This window comes from Anastrepha obliqua, chromosome 1 (genome assembly GCF_027943255.1).
Source record: "Anastrepha obliqua isolate idAnaObli1 chromosome 1, idAnaObli1_1.0, whole genome shotgun sequence".
NCBI classification, from domain to species: domain Eukaryota; kingdom Metazoa; phylum Arthropoda; class Insecta; order Diptera; family Tephritidae; genus Anastrepha; species Anastrepha obliqua.
Genome location: NC_072892.1, coordinates 169,395,282 through 169,420,981, shown reverse-complemented (window position 1 = coordinate 169,420,981; position 25,700 = coordinate 169,395,282). Strand labels below are relative to the sequence as shown.

General features: G+C 38.7%; 1 protein-coding gene across 1 annotated transcript; it reads left to right on the top strand.

Moving 5' to 3' along the window:
* Positions 1-105: 105 nt before the first annotated feature.
* On the top strand, positions 106-25,422 carry LOC129240714 (heat shock 70 kDa protein cognate 2). The gene is made up of 3 exons (XM_054876687.1): positions 106-833; positions 17,898-19,379; positions 24,948-25,422. Exons 1-3 carry the CDS (start codon positions 660-662, stop codon positions 25,209-25,211), a joined length of 1,920 nt encoding a protein of 639 aa, XP_054732662.1. The 5' UTR covers positions 106-659; the 3' UTR covers positions 25,212-25,422.
* The last annotated feature ends 278 nt before the right edge of the window (positions 25,423-25,700 follow it).

Here is a 25,700-nt window from a genome sequence, read left to right as displayed (position 1 = left end):
ACAAAAAAAAAATAAATAAAAATAAAAATTAACAAATTAAATAGAAATTCTATTTTTATGCCGAGAAAGTCATTATTACGTTCGTTTTGATATCGACAATATAATAAACAAAATTCAAAAACGTTGTTCTAGAAGAATTTCTTGAATACAAAAAAAAAAAAAAAACAGAGCAAAAGTACCAAACGCAATTACGTATTGAAAAGTTTTCCAATCGTTTGGCCAACAACATTTCAGCCACTACTACTGACAGCCGCGCGGACGAGGCACACGACGAAGCATTAAGGCAGCTCTTCCAAAAGTAAACAAAACATTCGAATAGTTAATTCACTGCTTAGTAATGCCAGCGCTTGCGCTAGAGTCCACGATACGAGCTCGTTAATATCTAAAAAGTGTTCGGCGGTTTTAAAAACCAGCAACAAAGCGTAGGCAAACGCATAAAATCTAGTGTAACAGCAGGAAAAGCTAACAGTCGGTCGGCGCGTTTGATTGCGAGCATTCGGTGGAAATTTGAAAAGGCCACGGCAAGAGTTTATTTGGTAAATACCAAACAGTTGGTGGAGAAAGGGAAGAGTGCAAACGAGAAAATAAAACAAACCAAAAAAAATTGCAATTAATTTATTTTTAGTGTTTTTTTTTGAAAAAGTGTGTTAAACGGGAAAATGGTTAAAGCACCAGCAATCGGTATTGATTTGGGCACCACCTACTCCTGCGTGGGTGTTTGGCAGAACAACAAAGTTGAAATCATTGCCAATGATCAAGGCAACCGCACCACGCCCAGTTATGTGGCCTTCAACGATACGGAACGTTTGATCGGCGATGCGGCCAAGAATCAGGTAGGCACAAGCCACGATCCCCATGCGAGTAATAGGTCTAAACGGTAATACAAAAATGCATTCATGGTTTTAAGGGCATAATTAAATCTACTAAGTAAAGGGAGAATTGCAAAACACAAGCGAAATGCAATTTGAGCCTTGCAAGGGATTTAAAATATTTCAAAAAATTTTGCTTAAAAGCATTTCAGCGTACGTGCGTTAGAACGTAATAACTTAAAAAATTAAAAATTCGAGGGAAACGGCAAAGTTTTCAATTTACTAGGCAGACCCCTAAACAAATATAAATTGAGATTTTTATCCGATGAAATTTTCACCCAAAATGTTTTTGATCGCCATGAAATGTTGCTTAAAAGCATATCGCGCGTTCGCTTGAAGAAAGCATTAACTTAAGAAATCAAAAATGCGAGAAAAAAACTTCAAAAAATCAACTTACTAGGCAGGCTCCTAAGCGCAAGTAAATGCAGATTTATATCCAATGAAATTTTTATCCAAAATATTTTTTATCGCCATGAAAATTTTTACACCGCAAAAAAGAAGAGCTGGTGCTCATTTCTGCATACTTATCCAAAAAATTATTTATTATTATTATTTTTTTTTGTTTTTGTATTATGCCAATGTTGCGGCAAATGCACGATATGTAAAGTACAAAACCTTTTTGCCAAATCGAGCATCTTTTAATTTGTATTAAGTTGCATACATATCCACATACATACATACGCACATACACACATATACAATGGGGTCAGTTGAAAGTCATGGAAGAAATTCTAAAAATAAAATTCTAAGAAACATGCACTGCTATTTAATTAAACAAACTTACAAACAAGTAAACATTTATCGCTCGTTTAGAGCACCAAATTCAAGAACTGAATTTCATACAACCAATTCTTAAATCCTAATTCATTATTAACCCTGCGATAGACACCTTTTTTAAAACCTTCGCTCTGCTCGAGGATCCTTTTTAAAAAGTTATTTCCATAAATCGATCAAAAAGTAAATTTTAGGAAGCTACCTGGTAGCTCAAGTCGTTAGCTATAATAGAAATATGCTAAATCCACGTCCAAAGTCGAAAAAGTCTGGCCAGTACCGAGTGCCCAACGGAGAGTTAAACTTTATTTTTGAAAACTTTTGCGAGGAGTGATTTTTTTCTTGTTTACTCCTCTCGGGAGCATAGGGACTCGACAAGACTCAGTCATGCGTTGGTTCCCTTAATCTATTTTGCTTTCTGACAGGGTAGGTGATTAGCCTGCCGCTACTAGTCTTAAGTAGTGGGAATGACCACCTGTAGTTGCTTAGGAACAACGCCTTCTTACTGCTAGGAGCGCCATCTGTATTTCACATTTTTCTGTCAGAAGGAGCGCACAGATGGTTGAGAATTTTGCTAAATTTGGTGTGTCTGCGCTCTTACCGCGGCTGCCCGCTTCCTCTTGCTGGCGCCACTGATGCAATGTGTAACTGTGTATTTTTCTTTGTTTTTGTGCGGGAGTAAGGATAGAAAGCATAAGTTTTTGTGGTTGAGGAATGTTTTTTTGTTTTTTGTTTTAGAAACAGGGAAAGTTGGTAAATTTGGAAAATTGCGAGCATCGTCTTTTACGTGGGATTCGAACCCGGCACCTCTGGGATGGCAGGCTAGTACACTTACGCTGGACTACCGAGGTTGCCTTTCTTTATTGAGTAGACCTTGTAAATCCTGCAGAGCTCTTAAAGCTTATTCGGCATCTATTAGACAGATGGCGTAAAATTAAGCAAAATTAATTAATGTGTTTTTGAGTAATTTTTTTTCTTAATATTATATATAATATAAGTCTTTATTTTGACCTTTAGGCGCTTCATTGCTTGTCTATTGCCATTGTTTGTGCATACACAAAACTACGAGTCGCAATCACTCAATAAGCCGTGTAGTCTTCATCGTTGTCGTGTATAGCCTGGCATCTACTTCATGTTTTGAACCAGCGTAGCTCGTCGACAACGAGGACCAGATTTTGCGAACTTGACGCACGAGTTGCTTTAAATCATGGACTGACCTCCGGTTAGATGCGTTTTCATAATTATCCGCACATTTTCAATGGGGTTGGCGTCTGTGGACTGGAAAGGCTAGTCCATCACTGTGACGCCATTCTCTTGTTTTGTTGTTTCTCAATATGTTTTTCTGTGGGCAGTGGTTTTGATGATGTGGGACGGTAGGATATGTTTACCTCCTTCAGTCGACGTTCGATGGTGGTGATATTCACATCTATTCCCTTTTTAGCAGGAACTGATCGTGCTTCGCGTAGTCACAAAGAGGGGTCCCGCTTAAAAAGTTGGACGATCACTTTATCCTGCTTTTTTGTCGTCGCTCGCTTCAAGCCGCGCTCGAAAAACTCATCAACCTTTTTGTACACCTTACACCGCTGATTCCACATCACAACAAATTTTTTCGATTTTTTTAATGCATAAAAATACCGCCTCGAAACGCTTCGCGTACTTCTCACTCATTTTTGTTTAGTTGCGTTTCCGTGAAAGTTTCGAACGACACTAACCTGAGTTAGCACTGGCGTCATAGCCCTTGAATGGAACTATTATGCTGCAAAAAGCAGAACGAAATATATATGAAGTTACAAGAAAAAAACTGGTTCTTTTCTTCTGACACAGACTGTATGTATGAAGCCATTTGCAAATATTATAAATCTTCCGACAGAGTGATTAGTTTTGTAGATAACGCAACAGGTGGATGTGAATGCAATGAAAGCATCAAATTTTTAAAAACTTATCTGCCCTTTTTCGCGCAACTTCGATAAGATGAGAAGAAACTGGGAAACACTTTTGGCTTCAACCCAACTTTTGTAGGGTCACAAAAAAAGAAAAAAGCCATTTTTTCTCAGCTTAAGGAATACGCAGATACTAAGATGGCATTTTTTTAATAATAAAATGTTTAATATTTTTATAATATTATTTTTTAATAATAAAATAATATTTTAATAGGTAGCGCTTCAAGGCGGATAATAATCGCCCTTTTCGAGCATTTCCATCACAAAGAAAAATCGTATAAGAACCAGCTGACGTCCGAAGCAGCTTAAAGCTTTGTGAAATTTTATTTTGTTTCAATCAGTGAAAAATTGTAAAATGTTTAATTATAAAATAACGCAGCTTAAGCAAGCAGGTATATCAAAAAAAATTAGCCGGTATTTCTTGCATGAAATTAAAAAAAAATCGAGATAAAATGTGCCTATTTACAGGGTCCAGCACTCGAAGTGTAACCAATTAAAAAGCCATAGATTTAGCTTGGAAAATTACTTTTATTCAGTTTAAAGTAAAAAATGTGTGAAAATAATACAATATTAAGAATCAATTTACTTTTGCTCGATGTGACCACCTTTTGCCTTAACCATGACCTTAAGACGGTCCAGAAACGAATCGCAAGCTGCCCGAATGTGACTTGCAGGTATTTTGGCCCACTCGCGAACAATGGCTTTTTACAGCGCCTCGAGACTGCTGACTAAAAGATTTAGACCTTGTTTTCCAAAGTAGACCAAAGAGAATAATCCATCGGATTCGCGTCTGGTGAATTTGAGAGCTATTGTTTGGACGTTATGAAGTTCGGAACGTAGTTTTTAGCCATTCTTGGTTCACTCGAGCTTTGTTGGACGGTGCTGAGTCCTGTTGAAACGTCTATGGTCTGCCACCGAAGTGTTTGTCTGCCCACGGCTTCAAAGCAACCTCCAGAATAGTTTTCTAATAATATTTCGCATTTACTCTGACGCCAGGTTCGATGAAAACAATTGGAGAGCGCCCATCTACGGTTACAGCGGCCTAAACCATTACCTGTGACGGGAGCTGCCTGGTGCACGGCCATCGGCTGCGCGAGCGGTCTGAAGTTGGTTAGCCTTCGAGTGCCGGACCCTGTATTTATAGGAATTATTTAGGATTTGTATATCTAAAGAAGTTATAAAGAATACTGGCGTGAAAAGTAGGCCAAAAATGCCATTTTTTAAGTTTTTTTTAGGTTTTCTGAGTAACTCATTTCGCTTTACGAATCTTATTTTCTATACACCACCAAAATATCCAATTAAATATTACTTCTCGGCGGTCTTTCAGGACACACAGCCCATTTCGAAATGGCGCTTATGCAAGACACACATAGTATACTTATACATATACATATACACATCTCTCAGTAGAAAAAAGGAGTGAAAAGCGATTACAGAAGCTCTTCTTTGGAATCGGGAGGGCCTTACCATCTCCATGATTTCCTTAATTATTTTTTATATGAAATGAGCCAAAACGCAAGGCATTGCATTTTCGCTTGCGACGGAACATCTTATAGAAGGTATTATTGCAAGTCATTATGCCACCGCTTGTACGAGAATGCTTTTGAGAAGGAGCTGTCTTCAAGCGCTTCACAAACGCCTGGCAGTATGTCCTTCTTGCTCGCTTACTTTGTAAGGGCTACAGGAAGCCGTCTTTGTCATGTGATGTTATCTTACTTCCAAACAGCAACGATAATTTCAAAACATTATTTCAATTTTAATAATTATAATTATTTTAATAGATGATTTATTTATTTATTTACTTTTTATAAATATGAATTTTAAACAAAAAAGATAAATAAATGTAATCATTCACAATTAATTCATTTTGGCTTAAAAAAGTTTCTTGCAGTTGTTTTATAGTTTCGCTCTGTTGAGTTACCAACGCTTTTAAGGCACTCATTTCCAAATCAAATTTATTTATTTGTTCGTATGACTTTGTAACGCCTAAGTTGCCAGTCATTCGCCGGAAAACATTCTTGTTTTCTGCCATTTTTGCCTTAAAATTATGTCAAAGTTTAATTAGAATTTTTTTTACTGCATACAGCTGTGTAGTAGACGAATAAGCACGTGAGTATTTTCATATGGTAAGCACATTATTTTGCAAACAATTTCATTGACATTAAAAATGTCGTCGTCAAGATCTGATTTAATTTTTGATTTTTCATTCTTTCTTTCACATAGCTTAAGTTTGCGTATTAAATTATTTCGTTCCTTTAAAATTTTTCTTTTTATAGAACTCGCGCTCATTCCTCTTCTACCCATCTTTTTATTTATTTAATTTACACTCACTCTTTTTATTATAAATTTTACTTAAGTTATTTCTAACTTTCCGAAGTATGTCTTTTCATCACAAAAATACACTTTTAATAAATTTACAGAAATGAACGCGTCACTTTTTTTTGTTTGTACCGCCTACTGTAAATTTCGGCAATTGTGTATAGGTACAATCGTTAGCTCGACAGTTTATTTTGTAACACCTTGCCTACTCACTTCTCGAGAAGGAGCACTGGAAGCGCTCTGTGAGCAGTGCTGTTGACATAAGCATTTCATTTGCTTAGAAGCTGTTCTGTAATAGCTTATGAAGGCAAGATATTGCACCATTTCCTTCTGGGCTGTTTACATACAATATATGCATGAACATTAGATGAATAAAATATGAGTATTTCAGAATTTATCGAGTTTCATAAACATCAGCACTAAAATATTGAATTTAAACCCCTTTCCGATTTCAATAAAAAAATCACCGATTCGAAGGAATTAACTGCCTTTAATGCGGGAATGTTAACCCCAATATATCTATAAGCATAATATTGAAAAGGGTCGCGGCATCTAAATGTCATATAGACCAAAATATGAAAACCATAACTCTGAATTCAATTAAGCTATTCAACTGAAGTTTGGCACAAATGCGTAATTTGTATATACCATTTTTATAGTGAAAACTGGTAGGTATTGAAGTAGGGGACGTAGCAGCTCCCATATCAACTGAAATTTCGAAATTAATTTCTCCAATTTTTTTAATAACTTTTTTGCTAAATACAAAAAATATTTCGACTGCTGAAAACCTTTATTTTCGCCTTTACGCGCTCCACTGCTTGTCTGTTTGTATGCTGCAGCTGTGTAGTTCACAGGTGTCAAATATGATTGACATACGATGCCATTAACATAACTTATATATCTTCCGATAGCGTAAGCGATAAGCTGGTAGGCCGATAATTGTTGACAGTTACTAATTGTTTTTTTTTTTTTTTTTGTTTATATTATCCATTTATTTATTGCGATCTGTTTATAATATTTAACAATATTTATGCTTAAAACTACGATACTCCACGGAACATTGAGGGAAAGCACCCAGTAGTGCAACCGTTTAGTATTATAATTTTAATTTCACAAGCTATTAAAAACCACCCGATACATATATATTTGTGTATGTAAGTAGAAGAAGAAAATTTTGTTGAGGCTTTCCGATTGTGAATCAAAATTCTGTACTTGACATGCGCGCTGTACGCTGTGCTAGTCCACAAGTACATAACACATGCGCTGAAAAGTCCCGGGCGTAACAAAGAAGGCACTTCTTTTTTTTGTGCAAAATTAACTTTATTCGTAAACGTAATTTCCATCAAGAACAACGCATTCACGCCAGCGCCGCTCTAACATTTCAATACCACTTTTGTAGAACGATTTATGTTGTGTCTCACAAAGGCCTCAGTTTCAGCGATAACCTCTTCTTCATTCGGGCGAAATTTCTCAATGGCAAGCATTTTTTGTGTAGGTCTGCGAACAGCCAGTAGTCAGTGGGAGCCAAATCTGGTGAATACGGTGGGTGTGGGCACCAAATTCGAAGTTCAATTCATGTAGTTTGCCATTGTTTTGATTGACTGGCGACACGACGGCGCCTTGTCTTGATGAAACAAAATTTTTTTTCTTTGCCGTATACGGAAGTTTCTTTGCAATTTCGGCTTTCAAGCGCCCCAATATCACTATATAATATTCGCTGTTGATGGTATTTCCCTTCTCAAGATAGTCGATGAATATTACACCAGGCACATCCCAAAATACCAGCAATCTGAAGCCCTTTGTTGTGCTTTCGGGCGCTTTGGACGAGGTTCAGCAGTTGATGTCCACTCAGATGACGATCGTTTTGATTCCGGAGTAAAGTGATGGATCCATGTTTCACCCATGATCACACATCCACGCAAAAATTCCTGTTTACGTTTCCCAGGTGTATACCTATGGAATGAGAATTTTTCTTTCGATTTCAAATGTTTATTAACAAAAAATGGTTACAAATTTAATCTTTAAAGTAGTAGCCATCGCTAGCGACACATTTTTTCTATCTCTCAGGCAATTTGTGGATGCCAAAAAAATTGACCGTCTTTGGCCGCAAACCAATCATCGAGCCATTTTTTGGCTTCTTCGTGAAAATTGAAGCGCTGTTCGGAAAGTGCGTGCCCCATCGATGCAAACAAATGATAATCGGAAGACGCCAAGTCTGGTGAGTAAGCCGCATGCACCAGCGGTTCCCAATCGTACGTCTCCATCAATTCCCGGGTCGCTCTTGTTCGATGTGGCGGTGTATTGTCATCAAGAAAAATTACTTTGTGACGCCGATCGGCATATTCTGGGCGTTTTCGGTGTATAGCGCTGTTCAAATCAGCCAATTGTCGTTGGTAGCGTGCACCGTCAACTGGTTTTAATAGCTCATCCCAAATCATACCACGCTGATCCCAGCCGAAGCGATTTGGTTTGGCCTTTGTTTTTGGCTTGTGGCCGGGCGGACCATACGATCATTTACGCTTGAGATTGGAGAAATACATCCATTTTTATCACCCGTAACGATTCGATGCAAAAGAGACTTCCTTTTGAATCGGGAGAAGCGTTTTTCTTCAATTGATAACAGAAAATCAAAGATGTCGGCAAATCGTAGTTTGAAGGCACGAAATTCGACATTTTTAAAAGCGACGTAACAAACAATGAACTGAGTATTGTTGACAGATGACAGACGAAAAAAAATAAGACATTTGGGAAGGTTTAAAAATACTCCTAGCAACATCTATGGACTAATAGCTGAAAGTCTCACTTCATAGGTATATACCTGGTAAACATAGTCAAACACTGCTCTGGATTATCAACATCTTCTCGTTTTTGGTCAACAGTGAGCAAACGTGGCATCCACTTTGAACAGAGCTTTCTGTCATAGTCAAATGCTCATGCAATATTCAGCCAACAGGTTCTTTTGATATCTTTACGATGTCAGCTAACTCACGCAACTTCACTTTTTAATCATTCAAAACGATTTTGTGGATTTTTTTTTAATGTCTTCTGATGTTACCGCCTCATTTGGATGTCCACTGCGTTGTGCATCATCGATGTCTATGCGACCACCAGACATTGCTTCGCTTGAACGGTATTTTCCCCCTCAAGAAGCAGCGTAAAATTAAAACACGAAATTCTTTTTGATCCTTTCTTTTGAAAATAACAAAAGTAGCGTCACTCTTGGCACAATAACTCACGAACTAACGAACTAATGAAGAGAATATCACGTAATTTTAACAGCTGTCCTTTTAAGGGGGAACGCTACTGTGGGGGGTCAAAAAATAGTCGATTTTTGGGAATTTTTGATTTGTAAGTAGGAATGATTATTCGAGGATCGGACAAAAGGCAATTTATTATATATGTATTAAACTATGTTGATGTAAATTTTTATTAAAAATATTGAAAATTGACAAATTTATGTAAAGAAACGTAACGAGTTAAAAAAAATAACGTCATCTGGTGGCAGCGATACAGCAATGAATAATCATCTGAAATCAAAAAACCAAAAATTTTATTAATCTACACAATAGTGGCTATCGTAGTACGTAGCTCTTTTGTGTTTTTTTTTTTTTTTAATTTTGAGAAAATGGTGGTGATTTGAATTTCGATCTGTGTTTTTCACCATTTTTTTGATTTTCAACAGTCCCCAAAAATAACTAATTTTCAAAATTTTGAAAATCGGATACGTACAACGATAGCCAATGCGATAACAAAAATTTTGAAAAAAAGAAAATTAAAATCGGTTTATTAGTCTTCGAGAAATCGCTGCCACCGTATCAAAAAAAGTCGTTTCGAGAAAAACGCGTTTGAAATAAAGCATCGTATCGTAAGCGCTACGGGCCCGAGCCGACGGACGCTCACTTAAGGGGGTCTTCTGGTCTCGAGGCCCTGAAATGAAGGGTTTTTTTGGGGATTGATTGTGACAAATCCTGTGAATATTTAAAAAAAAAAAAATTTTTATTTTAAAGGTACATGTCTTGGCTTTTAAAAAATGGTTTTGACTTTAAAAAAAATTAACACCCGCGACCTTGAAATGGCGCTGAAGACGTCCACCTCCAAACGAAACAGGTCTTCATTTTGGTCACGGTTTTTCCACCTGGGTAATCAGAAAGCAAAAATTAGATATGCGTTCTCTTCAGAGTTGCCCTGGTTAAGTTTTCCCGTGACAGATTTTTTTTTTTTAATTTTTTTCAAAAGTTATGCAACAATTTGCAAAAAAAATTTTTTTTTGCTCATTTTTTGAACTTTAAAAGGTTATAAAAATGGAATGAAAAAAAATTTCAAAAATCGTACACGGAGAAACTTAGCGGTAAGTTTTCCGAACCTTTTAAGACCAAAACCATTGAAATCGGAGTATAACTACTATGAAAAGTGTGACCAAAATGCTTAAAAAACACGATTTTCGGGGAAACGCGTTTAAAGATAAAGTTTATGATAAAACGACCGGAGGAGGGTACACTTCGGTGCCCAGAAAAATGTGAAAAAATGCGATTTTCAAAAAATCCTTTCTGTGGCGTATTCTCGCATACACATACAACAAAATTATGCAAAAAAAAAAAAATCGATTTTTTTTTCGCTGGAGACCAGAAGACCCCCTTAAGGGCACATAGAATCGGGAATAAAGCGAATTTCGCTTTAAAATTTTTAACACATTTTCTTGAAGAGTTATACTAACAATTTATACAAAAATAAATAGATTTTTTTTAATTTTCACAGTGGTGTTCCCCCTTAAGGTTAGTACTAACTAAAGAAGAGGTGAATGCAATAAAACTAATGCCATCTATGTGTTAAGCCCGAGGCTTTTCAGCCCATGTGTTGAATATGTATGTATGTATGTATACAAATATGAAAATAAAATTCCACATGTGAATGCATCTCAATAAGTACGCGCTGTTGCCTCTGCCACTTTTTGCCTTCGTCAACCAAATTCTAATGTTAAACGACAATTTGTAAAATTTTATTAGTTTTCACACCAAATTCGTAATTTATGTAATAATTTCATAAAAAAACCCAACATATTTCTCCAACTTCAATGCAGATACAACTGCAATGTGTTAGAATAATATCGCGCTTTGACAAGCTGTCACTATAAATTTTCACGCTGACATTTCATAAAAACCACCAAAAAACCAAAAACGTAACTTTTGTAACGACGTTTTTCTTGACCCTCCGCATTATGGGCAAAACATAGTGCGGCTGGGAATTGCGAGTATCGCCCATCGACGATTGAGGTCTCATTGGAATTTCGCAAGTTATGGCACACACACACACACACACGCACACACACTTTTCAACTCAGCTAGTCGGCTAAGCCAAATATGAAATGGTCCATCATGACTTGTATGTGCCATATGAATCTACATTTGTGCATATGTATGTATGTAGGTATGTATGTACGTATGCTCATACATAGACTTACATATGTCATGTTAGATGCTGTCACTCATTATTTTTACCACAGCGAATAATGCGAGTAATGATCGCCGCCGGCGACAAGTGCCCAAGCGTTTGTAATGCCTTTGTATGGATCTGACTGGTCCACTATCCGTCATTTGTTGCCATTTTGGTCGCTTACATGAATCGTCAACACCTGTTCTTACTATAATAGTTTTCGCCGTACGCACAAGTGCATATACATATGTATATGCATTTATATATACTCGAATGTATCTTTTGCTTTTTAACCCAATTAATGTTGACCAAGTTGCAGCGTTGTTTGTCTGTGGGAACGCTGTGAATTTTTGGTGATTTCGTGGGCGTCGTTTTGTTGCGACTTGGCATGAGTCACACGTAAGGCGCTGGCAGTGGAACATTCTAGTCTTGAGCTGTTTCCATGTTTGTGTTGCTATAAAAATAGCTTTCGGTAGCGATGAAGATTTGAATTTCAAATCTTTTAAATCAATTTTTAAAAATTGTTTATACATAAATGCCGTCGACGTCGACGGCGTTTATTTTTAGTTCTATGTAGAAATGCGAAAAATTATGTATGTATGTATGTACGTATTTTTTGATCATAGAATTTTTTATATAAAAGTATTTAAAGATTAGGTAAGCGTTCCTAAGTAGCGTTGCCAAGTAAAGGGGTTTTTAATAAGAGGTGTTATTTTGATTATCAAAGAAAAATGCTATTTTTTAAGGGAGGGGTCTAGGGTTTGAGCATTTTTATTAATGAATTTTTGAGACTTTGCTTTAGAGATATGAATAGTGAAAATGTATTTAAACTTTTTGTACATTATAAAGCATCATTTCAACAATATTGTACTAAATTTTTGTAAGAAAATATCGGGAAATAAGCCGGTGAGGTAACTTTTCCGAAAACGCCTTTTCCAAAACGTGATTTGCGGTGACTATCGTATCTAGTTGTAGAATCACCTGAAATAAAAAAAACAGAATTATTTGGTTAAATTATCACCAAAACCTCCCCCCCACTGGCTCCGATTTTTTTTTTCATTTTTACGTTGCCAGCGCGTTTTTGAAGCAAAAAGTGCGATTTTCACTGATTTTTTCGCTGTATAAGTGGAAACCGCCCTTAATGTAAAACAAAAAAGTGAAAAATCTCTCAGTGGGGGGGGGGAGGTATTTTATATATAGAAGTTGTATACCAAATTTGAAAACGATCGGTTAAATATTGTTGAAGTTCTAATAGTCACGGACTTTGAAAAAGTGGTTTCGAGAAAAACGCGTTTGAAAAAAAAAGGCATTTTTGTAACGGTCCGCTCCAAACGCTCGCAGCTGTCGCAGAGGAGTGGGGACAAAAACGTTTATAACTCCAAAAGTTTTGCTCCGATTGAGCTGAAATTTTGGGACAATATTTTTGAGATGATTTACTATAAGAAAAAGCTATTTCCAAAACATCGATTTTTTGAAAGTCAAACCCTAGACCCCTCCCTTAATATAAATGATCGGATCTTTATTTCACTATAAAGGGGAAGGTATGCTGTTAATACTGGAAAATAACATCAGGCAAATGACCACCACGACCACGCTTACAGAACAATATCCTTTTCATGGAATTTTCCATAACCGAATTGCAATGTGGCTGCCCTATGTCCTCGATAGCTTCACGAATTCCATCTTTGAGGTCTTGAATTGACCCTGGGCTGTTGGCGTAAACCTTCTATTTCACGTGGCTCCAAAGAACACAGTCACAAGGTGTTAAACCACAAGATCTCGGTGGCGAATTGTGATTGGTTTCGTTGCTTGTGTGACACGTAGCGCCGTCTTGTTGAAAATAAACGTTGTCCAGATCAATACCATCCAATTCCGGCCATAAAAAATCGTTAACGATCTTTCGATAGCGCAATCCATTCACCCGTAACACCTGTTATTGGAAAGCCCTTTATTTTCTATTTGTGTACTCTTGCGTTATATGAAGGCACTGGGGTGCTATAGCTTTTTTCACGATTGGTTGTAATAGCATAAAGTAATCGAGGTGGTGGAGAGGTCGTCTGAGTGGCACAGCCCAGAGCCAATTAGCAGCAAAGATGCAATTTTGATACCCCACTTGTAAGAGTTTTTCAATAACAGGTGTTACAGGTGAATTGGATTGCGCTATCGAGAGATGATATTTTGAACAAAACGGCGCTACGTGCCACACAAGCAACGAAACCATTGATATTTTACGGGAAAAGTTTCTGGACCGTGTTTTCTCTCGAAGAGGTGATCACAATTGGCCACCGAGATCTTGTAATTTAACACCTCGTGACTTTTTACTTTGCGGACACGTGAAAGAGAAGGTCTTCGTCAACAGCGCAGGGTCGATTCAAGACCTCAAAGATGACATTCGTGAGGCTATCTAGGACATAGGGCAGCCACATTGCAATTCGGTTATGGAAAGTTGCATGAAAAGGATATTGTCGTGTAAGCGTGGTCGTTGTGGTCATTTGCTTGATGTTATTTTCCATTATTAACGGCATACCTGCCTCTTTATAATGAAATAAACATCCGATTATTTATATTAAAAAATAGCATTTTTTCTTTGAATATCAAAATAAAACCTCTTATTGGAAAACCCTTTAGAACCACTGCTTTTTATTAGTCGAACTATCTTCATTTGACTGAAATTTCTTTCAAGTTAACCATCGAGGATTCCCCCAGCATTCGTTGTCGTAGAGCACCCAGACCGGGGCACTCATACAGATAATAAAATACTGTTTCCTTTGACTCTTCTTCATTGTAGCTTCTTCTACATCTATTGTTGTACGGCCACCCCATCTTCCTGGCATAGTCTCTCAAAGGCCAGTGGCCGGTTATTGTTGACGTAATTCTGCATATGTCTGCTCGTAACTTCTCAAAAACTCGTCAGTTCTAGAATTGTTGAAATTGCGCCACGTTTGTTTAGTTATGTTGCTGGTATCCGTATTAGTCCATCTGTCGACGGTCTGCCTCTGGAATAGCGCGAAGATATCCTTTTTGCGCTTGGCTTGGGGACAGTCAATCGTGGTAGTTATAGACATACTCTGTGGGCAAAAAATAAGGTGAATTTGGTTGTAAAATGAAAAATCTTTATTTATTCCTGTAAATCAGTTTCATCCCCTTCAAAATAATTCCCTCTCGATGAAATACACTTATGCCAACGATTTTTCCAATCCCCGAAACATTCGAAATAGTCCATTTCCGGTATAGCCATCAGCACCTTCTTCGATTCAGCTTTTATCTCCTCAATCGACTCGAAACGCGTTCCCCGGAGTGGTCTCTTGAGTTTTGGGAATAGCCAGAAGTAACACGGACCCAAATCAGGCGAATACGGTGGTTGCGGAACGATATGCGTGGAATTTTTGGTGAAATGGTCTCGAAGAACGAGTGCAGTGTGAGACGGTGCATTATCGTGATGCAAAAACCAAGAGTTGTTGGCCCATAATTCTGGTCTTTTTAGACGAATTGCTTCACGTAAACGACGCATAACGCTCAAATAATATTCCTTATTAACAGTTTGGCCACGTGGAAGGAATTCATAGTACACCACACCACGAAAATCGAAAAAAACTGTCATCATGACCTTCATTTTTGAACGACTTTGACGTGCTCTTTTCGGTCTGGCCTCGCCTTTAGCACGATAATCGCTTGATTGGTCGATTGTTTCAGGGTCGTAAGCATAAATCCAAGTCTCATCTCCCGTAATGATGCATTTAAGCTTGTCCTGATAGTCTGAAAGCATTGTTTCACACACATCAACACGACGACTTTTTTCCAAGAAATTGAGAGTTTTCGGTACCAAACGAGATTTGACTTTTCGTAGGCCCAAATGGTCTTTCAAAATGGTTTCCACAGATCCTTCTGATATTCCGATCATATCAGTAAGGTCTTTAACAGTCAACCGACGATTTTTGAGCACTAACTCCTTCACTTTATTGACGTGTTGGTCATCTGTTGACGTCGATGGTCGTCCGGAGCGCTCCAAGTCATCAACACGTTCTCGACCCTCTTTGAAGTCTTTGTACCACTTATAAACATTTTTCGGTGACATGGTCGAATCACCAAATGCCTTCTGCAACATGCTAAACGTTTCCGCAGCCGAAATTTCATTCCGCAAACAAAATTTGATGGCACTTCTCTGCTCAATCAAAGCAGACATTGTAAAAATCGAAATAAACACAAGCGTAAATATATTACTGATAATGACATTCTCATGAAAGTTGACCCAGATGTTACTAACAGTGCTGCCAACTCATGAAAAAAATAACTAGAGCGAAATTTTAATCCCGCGAAGTTTGACAAATAAATTCACCTTACTTCTTGCCCACAGATATGCCTACCAAAATACGTAGAAATACATTTACGAGAGCAATTGATTTGGTCATGCCCATATGTCCGCCTACATCCGTGCACAAGATAATTTTCAAACATGAGGTAAACCGTGTAGTAGTCGCTCACAAGCCATCCGGCTATGGCAACCGATAAATACATCGCGTTAAATCCAAGGCGAATCTATTAAAGGTGGTATGGGCAAATCAGCTGATTTGTGTTTTTTCTTTCACCGTGTCCATGTGTCTGTCAGCCCAGAATGAATCAAGGCGAATTAATTTTTTGTTTTCTAGTTTCTCTATACCTTGCTTTGACAATTAAACGTACAAAATATTGTTGTTGGTCTAGTGCTACCAACTTTAATGAATGCGCCTTGGTTAAATCATTATAGCACTACAAATTATTGACAAGTTTTGTAAATTTATTTGTTTCTTATTTAATTTTAATAATTTTGTATGCAAATTTTTTCTCGTTCTCCTTCAAAAACCATGGTAATGGCAATGGTTGTACGTGTTTAGCTAAGGCCTTTATGCACTGCGGCCAGATTGATCAACTGTGCGCCCCTAAGTGCTTTATTTAACTTAGTATTGAGAGAAATCGAACCAGTTCCTTAGTAGAGAGCATTTGTAAGTCTTCATCCTCTAGTAGGTACGAGCCCAGGATTCTGTGTCTCCTGTGACCTAATGCTTCATAATTGGCGATTAAGTGTTCCATAGACTCCTCCATAACAAGTGCTAGATAATCCTATTGTATTGAACTGTTTATTGCAAGCAAAGTGGCCTGTGAGTGCTCCACAGAGTAATCTGAGGCCCTTTTTATCTAAGGTTACAGCAGATTTTGCTCTGTTGGTATTCAATTTCAGAAACCTTTTGGAGTGCTTAAGGCCGTTTGTGCCGTACCAATATTCCTTGGTTTTTATTTGGGTCCTTTTTTTTGGTTTCCTGTTTTAGGTTGTTTTTGTTGAAGCCGAAATATGGGGTTGGTCCGACTAATAGCCCTTTCGCCAGTTTTCTCTTTTTGAATTTAATTTAATGCTTCAAAGACTGATTGGGTGTCTGAAAGTATTTTAATTTTTACTTTTTCAAACCCTTTTTTGGATACGATTTTCACTGTTTCCATTATCGCGAAAAGTATCAGTATTCAGTGTTTCTTATTACTATCGTTTATGTACCATCCGGCCCCAGCAGCTATTTCTTCCATCGGTAAGAAAATATCCAACAAAATTCTTTGATTGCACTCTGGATCTGAGCAGTGCGTCTTTCGACTCACCAATGGCTTTCCAAAGATAGCCGTCAAGTTAGTCTTGTTGCCCTTTGGACAATTGACCATCTTGTTTGTCGGTATGCATCTCTACCGTCATGGCCTTGGCTGCCACTCGCGCGAATGATGTGCCAGATGTTGAGGGAAAAGTGTCAGTCGACATTTGAGATCCCTTACCAATTTTCAGGTAAAGATTCATCTGCCTCCGATTGGTTCGTAGTTGCAGCCATTTCCGACTTCCGTTGCCTTTAAGGTTGTCGAAGTAGATGGAGCTTGAGTACTTGCTTTAGCTAATGCTTCGGCTTTCTTCTGTATTCTCTTCTAGCTTCTTCGTTTGATCTGCCTTTCGGATAGATCAACACCTGCATTCGAGTCCCCAGTAACTTCAGATTTTTTACCGGTCGTCTCCTTATGCGTATCAAGTTTAACCGTTGTCAAAGGCTTACTCGGTGCCAGAGATCCGTCTGAATATGTTGAGAGATTTTCCGCCATCTTCACATCCAGCACAGCTTGTTCAGTTGCTTCGGATGGTTTCGATATCGGTATATCGCTCTCACTCATTCGGCTCTCCATTGACATAGTCAAGGTGCCATTTTTCACCGCTCGTAGTATGCTTTCCTCCTTCCACGAAATGGGGGTTAAACCACCACTTAAGTCTCATCCCCACGAGAAGGAGACCAATCTGATGAGGTATAAAATGATTGTTTTCCACTTGCACTTCCAATTCAACTTAATTGCACAAAAAACCTTGAGGGATGTATGTTTATGCTTTCCAAGCTTCTCACTACAAATGTAAGTATGCCATGTACTATTTTTCTCACTTAGTATTTGATACCATTTTAATAAAATATTTATTAGTAATACTTAAATTTATGTTTCATTTTTTTTTAGTTCAACGAACTTTGCTTTAACTTACTAATTTTTCCATATATTCTTCTGTCCATTACCCACCCAGGTCGCCATGAATGCCAAAAACACAGTATTCGATGCCAAGCGTCTGATCGGTCGCCGCTTCGACGACGCCAAAATACAAGAGGACATAAAGCATTGGCCTTTCAAGGTAGTCAATGACTGCAGCAAGCCTAAAATCGAGATCGAGTTCAAGGGCGAAACTAAGCGGTTCGCGCCCGAGGAGATTAGTTCGATGGTGTTGACAAAGATGCGCGAAATCGCCGAAGTCTACTTGGGCAGCAAAGTGTCGGATGCGGTTATTACAGTACCAGCCTACTTTAATGACAGCCAACGTCAAGCCACCAAAGATGCCGGTTCGATAGCTGGCCTCAATGTGCTGCGCATCATCAACGAACCCACTGCCGCCGCACTGGCCTATGGTTTGGATAAGAATTTGAAGGGCGAGAAGAATGTGTTGATCTTTGACTTGGGTGGTGGCACCTTCGATGTCTCCATACTATCCATTGATGAGGGCTCGCTTTTCGAGGTCAAGTCCACAGCCGGTGACACACATTTGGGTGGTGAAGATTTCGACAATCGTCTTGTCAATCACTTCGTTGAAGAATTCAAGCGCAAGCACAAACGCGATCTCACATCCAATGTGCGCGCCCTACGTCGTTTGCGTACCGCCTGCGAGCGCGCCAAGCGTACACTATCCAGCAGCACAGAAGCTTCCATTGAAATCGACGCTTTGCATGAGGGCATCGACTTCTATTCTAAGATTAGTCGTGCACGTTTCGAAGAGCTAAACATGGATTTATTCCGTTCAACGTTACAGCCAGTGGAACGTGCTTTGAATGATGCGAAAATGGACAAAGTTGCCATTCATGATGTGGTGCTAGTGGGCGGCTCAACCCGCATTCCGAAAATACAGAAAATGCTGCAAGACTTCTTCGGCGGCAAACAGCTGAACTTGTCCATCAATCCCGACGAGGCTGTGGCATACGGTGCGGCAGTGCAGGCTGCTATTCTCACTGGCGTCGGTAGCTCACAGATTCAGGATGTTTTGTTGGTTGATGTAACACCACTTTCATTGGGTATTGAAACCGCTGGCGGTGTTATGACTAAGCTAATCGAACGTAATGCGCGTATTCCATGCAAGCAGCAACAGACCTTTACGACATACAGTGACAACCAGAACGCTGTGACCATTCAGGTGTACGAGGGTGAACGCGCCATGACAAAGGATAACAATCTTTTGGGTACTTTCAATTTGACTGGCATACCACCGGCACCGCGTGGTGTACCCAAAATCGAGGTCACTTTCGATCTCAACGCCGATGGTATACTGCACGTTTCGGCAAAGGACAATAGTACCGGCAAATCGGAAAAGATCACAATCACCAACGACAAGGGACGTTTGTCGAAAGCGGAAATCGATCGTATGCTGTCGGATGCGGAACGTTATAAGGATGAGGATGAGATGCAGAAACAGCGCATACAGGCACGAAATGCTTTGGAGAGCTACATCTTCAGCTGCAAACAGGTGGGTAGTAGGTTAAGTAGAGAAAGAGACTATGCTTTAGGAGAGTACACATGCCGTAGAATGAGCAGGCGCGATACAGCTCAAACGGAGTCATATAAAATAGTTGACACTTTTCAGAATATTTTCAAACAAACTTACACATCCTTAATAAGGGCATTTTACATGTAATTTGTCAACACTTCTGTGCGGAGTTTTAATTTCTTTATGATGACGCGATGTCACTTGAATCTGCTAGTAGGCTCAAGGAAAAAGGCTCGCACTTACGGATAAGATGCAAGTCCCTACGTAGAAAATTTCACGTGCTTTGTCATGGTACCACATTTATAATGAGGTCTGGTATTATCAGATATAGGAAAAGTACACCGCTGTAGAATAGAGGACAAATGGATATTGCACTGCTGCTTACAATCGAGTGTCATGGTTTCTTGCTTAAGGTGTTCGTGCAAAAATAAGCTTCCAAAAAATTTATTATTTTTTTAAAATGCACTAAACTTTGTCTAGTCTGACCTCTTTATACCCTACACAGTGCAAAATCTACTATGTTCAAAAAATAGAGCAGTCAAGCTTTGAGAAGCTGTCTTAAAATACGACGGGGTTCAATAAGTCCGCTTGTTAGAAATGAAGACACCATTTAAAACAAAAAAATTTTTTTTTCATTTTTCAACATAGTCCCCTTTTAGAAAGATACGCTCTCTCAACGCTCCGGCTATTTTATTAATCCCTCCAAAAAATAGGGATTATGGAACTATTCAAACTACGCCTCTGTCTCGGCGATGACTTCCTCGTTTGAACTAAATGTTTTCCCGCGAACCATTTCTTCGCCTTTTTTGGAGCAAATTTACCTGGATAAATCCATTGATTGTTCCTTAGTTTCTTCTGTGTAATGATGAATCCAGGCTTCATCAAAGGTGAGAACTCAACGCAAAAATTCCTTCGGATGTCGCTTAAATTGCTTCAAACACTGTTTGCTACCCATCGGGCCAAAAGTTTTTTCATCACAAACTTATCATGTAAAATATTAATTGGCGTTCCGGTCGACACACCTATGGCCTCTGTTACTTCGCGCACTTTCGTTCTTCGATCAGCGAGAATTATGTCGTCGACTTTTTGAATGATTTCATCGGTAGCCACGTCTGCCGGGCGTCCGGGTCGCTCCTCATCAAAAACGGATGTTCACCCACATTTAAATTCGTTGAACCCATATCTAACTGTGGTTATGGATGGCGAAGCGTATCCATCGACAGCATCAAACTATGTTTTTATCCCCTCGCATTTTTGCAATCCGAAAACAAAAAACGAATTACTGAACGATACTGGTATTTTTCCCTCTTAGCGAAAATCACGAAACACGTCTTACTCGAATAGCTGCCAAATCCAAACTAACCTATCAATCAGTTTGAAATTTGTTTTGCCGTCGTTTGATAGATGGTAGCACACGATGCTAACACCAACACCTCAAGGACGCCCTCTGTCATCAAACACGGGTACTATTGAAACGCCCTCGTCTGTATTTTCAGCTCTTGGTTAGGTAAGACTAACTTGGCGGTTCAGCAGTGATCTCATATCAACCATAGAACTAATCTATTGTTTGTGGGATACAGTGTCTAGAGTTAGACTTAAGGAAGTCGTATAAGTATCCAGATTGCTGCAGTGTATTCCAGGGACCAACTGCATAGTTAACTTATACATAGATAATCAGGCAGCCATTAAAGCAATGGCTTCCGTTAGTATAACGTCCAAGATCGTTCTTTAGAGCAGTGAGGCAGTGGAAAGGTTGGCAGTAAATTGTAAGCTACATTTCTATTGGGTTCCAGGTCATAAGGGCATTGAAGGGATCACGATAGTAGACGATATAGCGAAAAACGAGGTCTCTCTATCCTCGAACTTTGTCAACGAAATACCAAAGTTAATACAAATATTAAACAATGAACTACACGAAAACATGGCCACAAAATACAGAACAAGATAAGAGAGCTTGTTCACTTGCAGGAAAGCTAAGATCCTATGTAAAAAAGATGATCAGAGTCGTACTCAATTTATACTATCACTAACACGAAGAGATTGTAGAACTATAATGGGCGTGCTGACGGTACCAAGCCCCATAGCAGCGTATGCTTATAAGATAAGAATTTCGGACAGCGAAGAATGCAAGGAAATGTAGATAGCAGTGCTAAAGGGAAATTGTAGATCATCTCCTTTGCGGATATCCTGCCTTGTTTAAAGCATGCTTAAAATATCTGGGGCACCATAGTTCGATGGATTAGAAGATATCTCAGCATTAAGTTGAAAATGTCTTCTTAAATTCGCAATAGAAACAGGTACCATATGTCTGGACTGTCTCAGAACCCATAACTAAAGAACTCCACCTATGTAAAAAAGCCCAACCGGTTTACGGGTGACTACAACACAACCAATTCAAACTAACCTAACCTAGTCTATTGTTTTGCCAAGAGATCGTTTGCAAACGTAGGTTGGTAGGTTCAAGCAGTTGTCCACTATGGCATACACTCAGGCTCATAGCCGATTGTGAGGCCGCGTGGGGAACTTGTCCTTATCTCTCCATAAACCGTTGTGTGATTTTCAAAAATTTTATCATTTATTTCAACAGAGCTAAGTTCTTCCAATTAAAGAAATGGTGAGTCTACGTGTGGCCAGAGCAGAACAGTGGCACAAAAAATGCAGAATCGTGTCTTCCTCATCTAGACAACTTCTGCAGGAGTCATGTGTGTCAGATCCTTCTTCCATGTAATATCTTCAGATCTGCAATATATTGCAAGTAGCTCAATGAGAAGCATTGCCTTTGTTTCAACCCTAAGCATAGCAGGAAAATAATAGACTGTCTGAGACTGGTTGTTGTTTTAGGCCACCCTCCCGTTGTGATTTGAAGGTTTTTTCAGGAAATTAAAGGTAGCTGAGAAACCACATTAAACCAATGCACACATAAAAACAATCGCTACATGCAGTGCGGTGAAACTCAGAGACATGGGAAGCTGGACAACAAAACCTTGCGGTCACAGCAAGATTCTCCTACAGGAGCCCTCACTGCTTAAAAAGAAATCAGGCTTTACAATCCCCGACCTTAACATCAAGAAAGATTTAACAGTACGTTTTTCACCGAGTGTCGAAAGGAAGAAGAGGGAGGTGATTGGTAGATTCGACATTGAAATCTACACTCACGGTTCTAAGATGAACTGTGGTGTGGGAGCTGGCCTCTATCCAGGGCCGCTCAAATTATGCAAATCAATTCGACTTCCTGACTATGTCAGCGTGCTCCAGGTAGAACTATTAGCAATCAGAGAAGAATTCAAATTACAAAATACTACAAAGAAATCGGTGCAAGATTAGCTATCTCTTTAGACAGTCAAACAGCTATTAAGGCCTTAGATTCCAATTCCATTCCATTCAAACTAGTTTTACAATGTAGAGAAAACAAGAACTGCTAGGTCATTGGCTTGAAATTACACTGATACGGGTTCCCGGTCATAGGAATATAGAGGGTAATGAGATGAGCAGATGAGCTAGCAAGAAAAGGTTCAGCACTAGACATAACATAGGCAGTGGCAGTAGCTGCCCCATTCATTGCAATAAAAACATCCATTGCATCACATTGCTATCCTTTCGCCGAAAGAAGGTGGAAGCAATTAACTTCATGCGCCACAACAACAAAAAAAACATGGCCGTTGCACAACATCCAGAGGAATACTTACCAGTTAGGCTGCTCTCGTCCAAGCATCTCATGTATTGCTGCAACCCATACCAGACCATTGGATGGTAGGCGATCATGCAGCCAGACTTAACCTTTCTTCAACCCCATCTGCAGAAGTTGTCAGGCGGAGGGGGTGAAAGAAAGTAGTTTTCACTACTTATGCGAATGTCCAGGTTTAACTAGTACAAATAGCCGCTCTTTCGGTAAGCCTTTCTTACAGCAAGTTAATTAAATCTCAGACATGGAGATAAGAAAATAGATTCTATACTTGGATCTCACAAAGGGATCTGATTAAAGAAAAGCACGAAACAAAAACAAAGACATCACACGAGAACAGTGGTAGTAAAACGGCGCTAGTCGCTAATTAGGAGTATTCCAACAGAAATACTCAACCACTTCAACAACAACAATAATAGAGCGCACTCGCGCCGAGAGTGAACGTACGAGCATTTAGTTGCCGAACCGCTTAAGAGTTTCACAGAAACGGTTCAAATGGCTCCATACGATTTTATATCGCACTGAGGAATAACAGATACTAAGGGTTCATTTATATATAGGGTGGGCTATGTAAAATTAGATTTTTGAATTGGCTATAAAAAAAAAACTAATCAATATTTTTTCAAACTTTTTTTTTATTTTGAAGATTGAACTACATACATATGTCATTTATGAATGAAAAATAATATCGTTCAAATGACTGCCACGACTGGCTTTACAGTATTTCATTCCATCAACCCAATTTTTAAGCACATTTTCGATTGTTTGGGCTCCAATTTCATGAAAGGCAACTTCGATTTCGTGTTTTAAAGCATCAATCGTCTCTGGATGGTTCGCATAGTATTTGTCCTTAACGGCTCCTTACAAAAAATAGTCCAACGGGCTTAAACCGATGTGAAAATGGGCTTCATCAGAAAAGATGATTTTTCGGTAAAAATGCTCATCTTCGGTTTCTGCGATTTTCTGCCCATTGAGCAAACCGAAAACGCATTGGATGGCCATTAGGCTTCAGTTCTTGCACCAATTGAACTTTGTAAGCCTTCATACCGAGGTCTTTATGCAAAATTCTCCTCAAAGAAGTGCGTGAAATGTTCAATTCTTGAGAACGATGACGAGTTAAGGTTGTTGGATGTTCACGCACATTTTCGGCTACAGCAGCAATATTTTCGGGTGTACGCATTGTAGGAGCACGTTCACGTGTTGTTTTATTCATTAACGATCCACTTTCACGAACACGATTAACAAATTGATCCACAAACTGTCTTGTTGGCAAATCTTTTTTTGGAATTTTTTTTTTCCAAATTTCTCACAGTTTGAGTAGAAGACTCACCACTTTGGAAATAAGTTTTCAATATTTCCCAATTTTGTTCAAGCGTATAGCGTCCCATTTCGTAAATGTCAAACCTTTAAGTAAATTATGAACACATTTGACATGTCATTTGTGTTATCATTCTCAAAAAAATAGGTGGTTCAAAAAGCAAACGCTATATGGCCCAGCCTGTAAATCTGTGTGTTTTAGTATAAACAATAAAAATAAATAATTGACTCTTACACTTCTGTTGGGTGTTTGATCAAACTCCTCCTCCTATTTGTGGTGCGCGTTTTCATTATTTTTCCACAAATGGAACGACCTGCAGTTTTAAGTCGGCTCTGAACAGCAAATGGTTTTTTTATGAGGAGCTTTTTCATGGCAGAAATTCACTCGGAGGTTTGCCATTGCCTAGCGAGGGTCGAAAAGCCTTTTTTTATTTTGCTGTTTCACGCGCGGAGATTCGAACCTACGCGTGTGCTTTCATATACGATTCCATTATTTAATATACCTCTTATGAATTATAAATAATGAACGCACTCTATTTTCCTTTCAGGCTGTGGAAGATGCACCTGCTGGACGTCTAACGGACGCTGACAAGGCAACAGTGCGCGACAGATGCACTACCGAGATGTCCTGGTTGGATGCCAATACACTCGCCGAGAAAGAGGAATTCGATGATCATCTGAAGGAATGTCAACGAGTTTGCGGGCCTATAATGGCGAAAATGCATGGAGCTGCTGGTAGCGGAGATGCAGATGCCGGCAAAGGAGCACAGGGTGGACGTGCCGGCGGACCGACTGTTGAGGAAGTCGATTAGAGGAGTGCCAGATTTTATACGATTTTTGTACTGAATTCCACCTAATTTTACGTTAATTTTAAATTGAAATATTTATTCATGCATTTTCAAAATTCGACAATTATGCATGCACGCATTTAAAAAGCTGTGCATTCAAAAAACAAAACAAAAAACAAAAACAACAACAGCATTCGGCTGAGTGCAAATAAATGCGTACATAAATACATACAAATACGAGGGGTTGCTTATTTTTTCCATTTTTTTCAAGCCGTAAACGAAGTGGAATTACATACTTATATATCTTTATTACCTTATGAATATGTAGCGTTTCGATTAAGAGCACCTTTAGACGCTCATGTATGAATAGACACGTGTGTGTATGTATGTAAATAACTACGAAAGAGAATTAAAATTTTTTTTTATTAATTTTTTTTTTTTTTCTTCAAACGCGCAACTTTAATGACGTACCATTTTCCGCGTTTGACTTTTGTTTTCGATTTAAAATAAAAA

What these genes read in the sequence shown, in the direction of transcription:
- LOC129240714 (XM_054876687.1), top strand. Translation starts at nt 660, where the DNA reads ATGGTTAAAGCACCAGCAATCGGTATTGATTTGGGCACCACCTACTCC. An exon ending in GCGATGCGGCCAAGAATCAG is followed by an intron (nt 834 to 17,897) that starts GTAGGCACAAGC and finishes TTACCCACCCAG; the next exon opens with GTCGCCATGAATGCCAAAAA. An exon ending in ACATCTTCAGCTGCAAACAG is followed by an intron (nt 19,380 to 24,947) that starts GTGGGTAGTAGG and finishes TTTTCCTTTCAG; the next exon opens with GCTGTGGAAGATGCACCTGC.